Source organism: Aedes aegypti, chromosome 2 (assembly GCF_002204515.2).
Source record: "Aedes aegypti strain LVP_AGWG chromosome 2, AaegL5.0 Primary Assembly, whole genome shotgun sequence".
NCBI lineage: Eukaryota > Metazoa > Arthropoda > Insecta > Diptera > Culicidae > Aedes > Aedes aegypti.
Genome location: NC_035108.1, coordinates 83,981,432 through 83,992,092, shown reverse-complemented (window position 1 = coordinate 83,992,092; position 10,661 = coordinate 83,981,432). Strand labels below are relative to the sequence as shown.

Genomic DNA, 10,661 nt, shown 5'->3' with positions numbered 1-10,661 from the left:
TGGTACTCACAGTCAGTCGTCGTCGTCCAGCCATACAGAACTGGTGGAGGAGAAGGAACAGTGAGTGCGCGCCAGAATTCTCGTGCACATCTGCCTGTCCTATTAGAACAGAACAGTAGAGTGTCGTAACCGAGTTTGAATCAAACCAAAGCGAGTAAGTGCGTTTAGAAGGTTTAGATTAGTTAATATCCTAACATGAATCCTGGAGTTCTAACAGTTTGCACTTTCGTTGTAGGTTACGCCAGCCGGGATTGATTCGGTGGGTCAGAAACAAACTAAGCCAGACCGAATTCGACCCCGTTGAAGGCTTAAAGGCAGACAGACAGAGGTCAAAGACATCACTAGTTGGAAGGCCTTGAGGCCGCGAGGAGGGAAGGAAAAAAACGTATATGTATACTCACACGGTCACGGTTTAGAGATACAGATTGTTAGACGTTAGAGAAGAGAGGGCACATAGACAGACAGATAGATAGATAGAAGGGGCGCTCAGTGTTTTCTGGATCCGAACGTCTGGTCTGAGGCGTAGATTGTTGTTTGATCCGAATAATAGATATCACTCAGTGTGTATCTACAGTCAAAGTGAGAAGAAGTGTACCGGGACGCAGTGTGTGAAGAATATTTCTGTTTGGTTCGAAGAAGATCTGGTTCCAAAATGAGTGATGAAGATGGTGAGGGACGGTTGACCACCGCAACGGCCACGTCCTCTACGGCGACAATCGTGACACAAGCCTCCTCTTCAACTCCTGCCTCGAATTCGACGGTGGATTCCTCCGAGAGGGCACGTGCCTTCTCCAAGGTCCCCATCTTCATCGTGGAGGATCACCATGACGTGCTGACGTTCCTGTACCGGTGTATCGGATCGAGGCATCTGCCCCTGCGCGGAAACACCATCATTCACTTCGATTCCCATCCGGATATGTGCATTCCGAAGCATATGCCCGCCGGGTACGTGTTCAACAAGGAAGACCTGCTCGACAGTATCAGTATTGAGAACTGGATGATGCCAACGGTGTTCGCCGGGCATGTGGAGCGGATTGTGTGGATTAAGCCGGAGTGGGCCAACCAGATGCCCAAGGGCAAGTAAGTGGGACCGGAATTAGATGTTGCGCTAAGTGTTGATTGATGGGTTTAGGGTTTGTTTTGTGATACTTATGTACTTAGCAGCTGTGCATGGAAGTTAAAGCAGTACTTTGTACTTTGATTTCAAATCCATTACAATTTTTTTAAATTTGATTTCATTTGTTTGCCATAGATGTAGATAAATGTGTATTCGATTTGTGATTGAGAAAAAAAATTACCAACATCGTTTCACAAATTTTCAAAACCAGTTTTTTTTGCTCAAAATTTAAGCAATGATCAAGAAATTCTATCACTGCATTGCACTTGCTATCTGAAATACGATGCTAGTTTTTCATGCGTATTTCGCTAAACTTGAATGAAAATTTGTAATTTTTGTTGACTGCTGATGATTGAATGATAGATTCTTGAGCCTTCATGTAGATAGGCGCTGTTAATAATTTTACTTTCTGGATGGCAAATACTATTTTACATACCAATATTATACATATAAGGATTTTTGTGTCTTTGGTAGAAAAAGCATTCGAGTCGAACAAGTCGAAGCGTTTAGAGTCATAGTAGGCATACAGTAATATAATTTACAGACATCGGCCTACTGCCATGGGCTAAAGGCAGGGCACACTAACTAGAATCGATTTTTTTCTCGCTGAAGATTCGCGTTATCTCGAATTCCGAACATGAATCATTATTCAAACACTCGACTTATTCTAACGGTTCTTCAAGAAAACCTCTCAATTTTTGTCTAGATCATCAATTATTCTATAATATGAGTTCTTCTACATAAAAAATGTAGAAATATTGTAATTAATCTATAATTTAAGTCCTCTACATTAAAAAAATATCAATTTTAAGCTTGCAAACCGCCGTTGATTATATATGAGTCATGTTCGGAACTTGCGACAAAACGAAATTTGGTCATAATCAAAAGGTTTCAGAATATTCTATCAAAGAATTTTTCAAATACATTTTAAATGTGCACAAATCGATGAATTTCCATGGATTTAGAAAAGTCGGCATGGGTTTAGCACATAGTTATAGTTTATCAAATACAGTCAACTCATCCTAACTAGATATTCTGTATCTAGATATTATCCCGAACTAAATAGGATGAACGGGCAAGCTAGCAATTCGATGCGATTTGTTTCAATTGCCTACACTGATAAAAAATGTGTGGTACTACAAACAATTATCGTGTGCTTAATTCTACTATCACAATTTATAGTTAAAGTGAACACATATTAAGTCGCTTTAACCATGTTTTAGTTTGAATAACCATGGGCTTATGCCATAGCGCATAGTACCTACAACTACCAATTATAGTCAACTCCAGTGGGAAAAAAAATATCTAGCGTCAGATCAACTTGGAACTAAATCTCGTCCCTGAAATTATAAATTAGCACGTTTAACTCAAATTTATTTATAAAAAATATACAGGGTAGGTATCAATGGTACCAAACGCAACCATGTCAGTGTAGATACTAATTCAGATTTTTATAACTTTCCAGAATTTCAACAATCGACCATTTCTGCCTTTCATGAAATTATCGAGTTATTTTTTTATGAAAATTTTTAAATCTTCTCCGAATGTCAATAAATTTTATGAATTTCAGTATTCTGATTATTCAGATAGTAAAATGAAAGTTGACCACCCATTTCAGGGTCAAACAATTTGAAATATTCAAAGATTTTGTAAAAAATGCATTGTAGGTGAATTTACATTTTAATTACTATAGTCTATTTTACGAAACGGCAACACTGATGATATTGCTGTCACTTTCACACGTTACGACACCGCCTTCTGTCAAAATTTCATTCATAAAACAAGCGATCAGCTGTTCAAAAACGTCTCGTAAAATGGACTATTTCTTTTATAAAGATTATTCATTGCAAATAGAAGCATGAAACGAGCTCACCAGTTGATGATCCATCGTTGACAGGGCAGCTCCAAATTACTTCAATTTCGTCACCAGCACGCTTAACGTATACAAGCTAAATGGTTAACGAGCCCTGTCCAGCAAGACTCGCGAAATCGAGAAAAAACGTCCTGCCGCGCAAAACGAACTGTTCTGCTTGAGCTGAAGCACTGTTCTTGGACGATTTTGAAATCACGAGTTCAAAAATAATAACGGTTTGACTAAAGTGAAATTTTCGACGAAAATTTTTAAAAGATTTATCTGATAATAGGAAAGCCCTGCACGAAAACTGTCTTCGGTAAACTTTGGTAATCTTGACTAAACCTACAACTTTGCTGAATTTACCATGAAGCTATTCTTTTAACTTTCTAAACTGCATAAACTGCTGAAAATTGTGATAAAAATCGCTTTAGCCAATCCGTTATTGTTTTTCAATTTTTCAATTTGAGATTGAAATCGCTCAAAAATATATGTATGTTAAAATTTAAGTTATGTCTGAATAACTGTGAAAATTTCATTTGAATCGAATCCAATTGAATCGAATCCATTTGAATTGAATCCAATAACTAGAGAGGAAAAATCTTTTATACGTTTGATTTTTGGGCTCTGTTAAAAATCAACTGATTTCCCACAAAGACTTTTTTTTCAATTGAATCCAGCATTCATATCCACACAAAAAAATGCGTATGTTTTAAGAGAATTCATAGAGTTCAACTGAAAATCAGGCTTCTGCCAAAGATATTAACGGATGCCGTGCACCCCCGCTAATTTGAACAGTACCTCATGCAAGCTACAACCGGGTTCATTTTTAATTTGAACTTCTAGTCACGCTAGAACCGTGTTTCTGATTACCTGTTTCTCCGTTTTGTTTTGATTCTACGTTTCGTTCCACAGCTTTCCATTTCACTTTACTTCGTTCCATGAGCTAAACGGGTTTCGAACCATTTTTGGAACGAAATGGGACGCGGACAAACCAGCCAAGAAGAGTGCATGGTGACGTCACGAAAAATTATGCATCTCCAACCCTCTTTCATAACGCTCAACTGATTGTCCTGCTCTTTGACACTCACTGCTGGTATCGTTTTGATTTTTTTATATGGAGTTGACATTCACTGCCGTAATTGTTGAAATTTTTTCATATGGAGTTTCGAGGTTAGGTCAGGCGTGCAACGATCTATGAAGTGACCAGAAACATGTTTTTTCGTTGAAGTTCGAATAAAAATGAATCCCAACATTTTGCATGAGATACCGTTCAAATTAGCGGAGTTGCACCAAGAATCATGATAAACAAATTCGTCAAAAAACCCGCAACGGATCTAGCAAGGAATTTTACATTTTTTTTTTCATATTCTCCATAATCCAAGGATTTTTCCAGTAAATGCATAAGTAACCTATCGCAAGGTAACTTTATTTAGGAAGGATGGTCGTTGAATTCTTCTAGGAATTTCTCAAAGCATTCCTTAAAATATTGTTACAAAAGCTTTGATGATATTTTTCAAACATTCCACCAAAAATTACTTAAGTTTACCTTAATTTTTCTCATGAAATATTCTGAATTCCTTCAGAGATTCCTCAGCGATTACTTCAACTATTTTTGCGAGCACTCATTTAATAATTGTTCCAGAAGGTTTTCCATGAATTCCTCCGGGGACGGTCCTGGGGTAGTGGTTAGAACACACACCTCTCACGCCGAGGACCTGGGAATGAATCCCATTCCCGAGACGGTCACTAAAAATTTCACGACTTCCTTCGGAAGGGAAGTAAAGCCGTTGGCCCCGAGATGAACTAGCTCAGGGCTAAAAATCTCGTTAATAAAGATAAAAAAAATTCCTCCGAGAATTTTCATATTTTTGCAAGAAATTGCAGAGAATTTATCTAAACACTCCTCCAAAAGTTCATACAGGAATAGCTGTATGATTTTATTTTGGAGACCCAATGTTTTTTCATGAATCTATTCAGTACTTTTTTGCAAAAAATCCTACAAGTCATTGTTTAAGAACTATGCTAAGGTCTAGAAATACATACTCATTTGTTTCTAATGTCATCGTGAATAATTCACAGTGATATATGTTTTAACTCATCCCACGTCTTTCAATTGAAATTGAATTCAGGGTGCCTTTTGTGATAAATTTTAAAATAATTGCTAAAGGATCAGCTAGGATTGCTAGACATTATCAGCTTTTAATTTCAAATAAATGGTCGACAAATAATCAAAAGGCCTTCTTAGTCTGTAGTCAGTTTTGAAGCATAAAAGTTACTAATAAAAATTTCGAACCTAAGAAAAAAATTACATTTCTCGACAGATGGCCATTTTCAAATTTCTAATCAAGATAGGTTGTCTCTCATGAAACTGATTACTTCACACCGAAGTATTCATTGTCGTATGAGTTCTTTACGTAAATGATTTGAGTCGCATAATAAGTCATTACACAACGAATTTCAGAAATTGCTACACAATGTTGCACTAATATCAATATTATGATTTTTCCAAGTGGTATTTTACTAAAACGCAAATCATGTAGACAAACTTGATTTTTACAGCAGCATTTGTCCTAATTATCAAAACGGAAAGCCTCGAAGGATAAAGGCACGTCTTGTGCTGTGAAATCATCATTAAGTTAAGAAATGAATGAGGCATAAATGCAATGCTGTGGCTTGTTTCAAAGTGATTTTGTTGATTTTTAGTCTACATCTACCTCCGTATGTCGATATGCCCATTATCAAACGTTACAAGATCAAAGTTTGGTGAATATTAATAGTTCAAGAACTCATTAATGTTACTAATAGTGTTCATTATTTTGTTTGACCGAAGAGTTTTTCAAACTAGCGTTTTGTTCCGATCTCTCCTTAACTCGATAGTCCCTATAATAATACCCAAATTTTTATTTTCGATCTAAATATCATTTTTAGTTTTCTAAAACCGTGCTAAACGCGTTTTGGGCAATGATTTATTTTTATTCTCAAATCTATGAATTTTGGTTTTTTATTTTTATAATTTTTATGTTTGAACATACAAATGTATCGACCGTGATAATTGTATTTGATTTGTTTACCGGCATAACGATCTATTTTGTTCGAAGTCTTGGCTGTCTTGGTAGTGTTATTCGAACAACACGCCAAGCCGTTCCCATAGGTGACGTTAGCCAAAAGGAAGGACGTTTCAAGTAATACTGATTCATATGGTATACCCTCTTCATGCATGCCATGCTCCATGCTGCTTCAAAACTCTTACTTAAAGCAAAATAGACCGATATGCCGGTAAACAAATTAAATATTTTTGAACATCCCTTATTAAGTTTTTACGGTACCATTTTAAATCATATTATGGAGAGCTTCAAATTCTGGACACTCTACTTTGTATGGGAAATATTTCACACGAAATGTTTCATTTTTTGCCGTTCAAAAGTTCTCGAGGCTTGTTTTAATAAGCTTTTTCCATAAAAATCTATGCATAATGTCTTATAATGTCCAACTGCCTTAGACGTCTCTTTAGTGGCTTGACGACTTCAACTGATGATTTGACTTTTCTATTAATGATTTCCATGTGTTGTCCGGGATTTGAATCAAAGTGTCCGGAATATGAGGCAAAAGGGAGAAAGCGTCCGGAATAATTATCATGAAAAGGCCACACATTTCGATTTACTTAAAATTATTCAAATTGCGGAATCAAAATCTTCACTCACCATTCGAAATTTAAGGGTTTCCGACGCTCGATAACGCCGAGAAACAATACAGAATGATTTATTTGGTATGGTCTATGCTGAGTTATACTTCACTAAGGCCTTAAGTGTCCGTAATATGAATCAAAACGGTACTTTTGAAAATATTAAATTTTTAATTTTGTTCCTAGATTTTTTTGTTTTCCGTGTAATTAACGGAAAAAACAGGTTTGAAATTATTTTAATACCACCAAGCTCTTCTTCTGTGATAGGTTGATCGGAGAAAAATATAAAAGGTACGATTTTTTACATTACACTTTAAATGAACCCCGGGCATTTGTAAGTTATATGACAATACCATTTTTCAAACAATTTTCAAAACTACAAAAAAGTTTCAAATGCATAAAAAAAACTTTTCTTATATGCGTGTTATGAGTCAAGGTTTAAGCCAAAAATAAAATCATTTTGATTTCCGAGCTACGAAAAAATACACAAAATTCCAAAGTGTACCCCGTCTAAAGGCGACTGTATCTTTTAAGGAGTTTCATCAGAGACCATTTCCGTTTTTAGGAATTTCTCTCAGGAAGAAATTTCTGATACGATTTCTGGAGAAACTCCTGGAGCAATCTTAGGAGAAGGAATTTCTTCGAGACACTCTGCAGAAATTCCTCGGGAATAAATAAGGCAATGCAGTTTTCAATGAAGTTATCGATAGTCTAGAAGTGATATCTGAAGAAATATCTTAAAGCAATAGTTACCCTAAGAAACAGAATTTGATGTATTCTCGAAGAATATATCAAAGTGATTCCTTGGATTTAAACAAATATCTTTGAAAAAAAATAGTATAGACTGTAGAAATTTTCAGAAAAGTCTTAAGGAATTTATAAATGAAACTTTCAAATAATGTCTTGAGATATTATTTTCAAAATCATTGGTGGTTTTCCTAGAAATTCTGGAAGAATTGCTTGTTATTTCTGACGGATTTATCGGAAAAATTGTAAAATTGTCGTTTTTACATGAAATATCTGAAATTATGTTTATGGTCGTTCACCCAGATCGTTTCAAAACTTCAACCTTAGCTTTTTATTTGATTCACTCTCGTTGTTCCCTGGTGTAAGTGTAACCAGCAAACTATGCGATATGAATATCACTAAAATAACCCCAACTTAGCTGGTATTCAAGTGCGACCTTGAATATAGACGCGCACGATATTGTATGTCGCGTACTACACTCTAATTGGTTGTGTCGTTTCACAAAATATCACCATTCTTCCGCTTCCCTGTGTTGGTGCTGATAACATAGGAAAAAAAAGTTGGTCAACAACCGCTGCGAGTCCTTCAGGGTTATCCAGTCCCGTTCGGTCGTTCATCTGAATTTTACTACCTACATCCGTTTTTTTTTTTTTTGCTCTCGTCACTAGGTCAGCGTTCGACGCTTTTTGTATGCGTGTTAGAATGAGTGTGGTCGGCTCAGCTGTGAGCGCGTCCGAAACATGCGCAGTTTTATATTGCACACACTCCACCTACTCTCCCCGGCTTCCTTATGTGTGAGCGGCACACGTGGAAGCATATCTAAACATGTGGAAACAAACGATTGATAGATAAAGCGGGCCAAGTAGACGCGTTGATGTCATAGGCGACCTTCAAAATCATTAGCAGGGCGTTGAACCCGCGTTGTGTGTTTGTATACTATTCATCAAATCGGTTCGGCGGAATTGCTTCGCGAAGCACTTGGCGCTTTGAATTTAACGCGAAAATAAATAGGTAATTCTCAACTAAGTTAAAGTGGTTAGACGTCCCGGATTGTGCGGGACAGTCCCGGATTTGAGTAACCTGTCCCGCATCACCAAGAGTCCCGGAAAACGTCCCGGATTGTAAAGATAATCAAAACTCTCCATGAACTAATAAGATATAAGTTAACATTTTAACAGGGCTTCTAATTCTTACAAAATGTATGTTGAAATCGTTGCATAATGTTACTGAATCCTAACATAATTCATTTAGCAAGACAAATAAGAACAAAGGCTTAGTTTTCTACGAACGAATACCAGAGATGCTCGCCAGGAACACCTCATAAAACTCTATAAAACTACTATTCACTCTATTTTACTGTACAGTTTTTAAAAAAATATTTGTCGCTTTCTTATAAGCATATCTGTACAGCAATATGTATACGTTTATACGAAAAAAAAAATCAAGAAAGTTTCTATACTTAAACCATCCTCACAAATTCCTACTCTTCAAACCTTCATCTTTTTCTTTCATCCTACTCACAGATTCCAGTTCAACGTCGGAGAGCACGAGGGCAGCATTCGCACAGATTCAACACTAGAATACTTCGTCTCGGAAGGGTGCTACCAACCCGAAGATGAGATGGAAAACAAAAAGTCCCTGCAACTGCAAGTCTGCGCCATCGAAGAGTACAAAGTCGCGGACGACGACGGCCTCAAAAGTGGCTACATCCTGGACATCGATCTGGACTACTTCAGCACACACAATCCGTTCTTGAAGATCTACGAAAAGGTCGGCCTGTACGATAAGCTGAAGGAAATTTTCATCTCACCCGAACTGGCGGACACCACAGAGAACGACTTGGAGAGGTTACAACAGATCGCCAAGAACCGAGAAGAAAAGTTAGAGTTTCTCGAATCGATGTTCCTCTACCTGGAAGAGGTGGGGAACTTGAAACACTTCCTGGTGGATTACCAGCAGGAAATCAGCGAAGAGTACACACATCTGTTGGAAAAGGTCTCCAACCTGGTGACGGTCCTGAAGAAAGAGTACGCCGAAGAGGAAATCGACTGGTCGATGATCTACGACGCGGGTTGCACGTGTGATGTGACGGATCTGCCCCATCACGAGTCGACCCGAGAGGAAATCCAAACCATGGTACAGCAACTCGAGAGCTTCCTTGTGCGACTTCCAGCACCGCCAACCGTGATCACCATGTCCCGATCGAGCGAGGACGACTACACGCCCGCCGATCAGGTGGAACAGATCCAGGAGCTGGTTCTGGGGGCACTTCAAAAGTGCCTCCGAACCGAACTGGACAACCCCATACTGTACTATAAGGACCAGGAGTTTAAGCTTTAGGATGGCCCCAGGGGCAAATTACCGTGTTTCCTTCCCCATGTCTACAACTTCACACGTTTATATAGAAACAATCGTACCCCTACTTTTGTAGGCCGAAAAGGATAACCTGTTTTCAAACAAAACTTCCCAGTGTACCATTTTACTATTTAAAACTAAATACTATACGCTGTAACCAGTTGAAACGCAAGTTAGAAAACAAAAACTAACGTTTAACTTTTTAAGTCAGTTAAGAATAATAATTACCAACAAATAAAAACACCAAACCAACGATGTCGAAAAAATGATCGGCTTAGGTATGTTGTATCACTGTTCTCCGAAATTACATACCGAAATCCTGATCCCTATTCAGAAGTTATGATTGATTCATTCGTGGACTTCCCATGAAGTACCTTCAAGATTTTCTGACAGGATAGTTTCAAGAGGTCAACCATGAATTTCCCCATGCATAGGCGCACGCTATGTCTGAACCAACGGATTATAAAAATCGAATGTACATCGGATTTTTTCTCGCTACAGGTTCGGTCCATATATTTATTTATTTATTTATTTATTTGCCTGGGCACTTACCAGGTGTAATTCAACTGACCTTACAGTCTTATTGAATATTCTCAACTCAGGGTGTCGACTACCTGGAAAAACCTGGAAAGTCAGGGAATGTCAGGGAATTTAATTTTTGACCTGGAAAGTCAGGGAAAATCAGGGAATTTCACTAGAGGTCAGGGAAAAATGTAATTACTATAACATCAATCAAGTTGATTGTCTGCAATTTAAAACGAATAATGGAAAAAGATGGTAATCCATCTTTCAAAAATGCAGTGCATCATAGAGCAAATGCTTAAATGCATTGTAGAGTGAACTGTACTTTACTACTTATACTTATCCTCAAAATCTAAATTTTTCTAAAATGAAAAGCATCAACA

General features: G+C 37.4%; 1 protein-coding gene across 1 annotated transcript; it reads left to right on the top strand.

The window, feature by feature from the left end:
• LOC5568312 (UPF0489 protein C5orf22 homolog) lies at positions 1 to 10,025 on the top strand. The gene is made up of 3 exons (XM_001652139.2): positions 1 to 154; positions 236 to 1,080; positions 8,925 to 10,025. Exons 2-3 carry the CDS (start codon positions 653 to 655, stop codon positions 9,739 to 9,741), a joined length of 1,245 nt encoding a protein of 414 aa, XP_001652189.1. The 5' UTR covers positions 1 to 154; positions 236 to 652; the 3' UTR covers positions 9,742 to 10,025.
• The last annotated feature ends 636 nt before the right edge of the window (positions 10,026 to 10,661 follow it).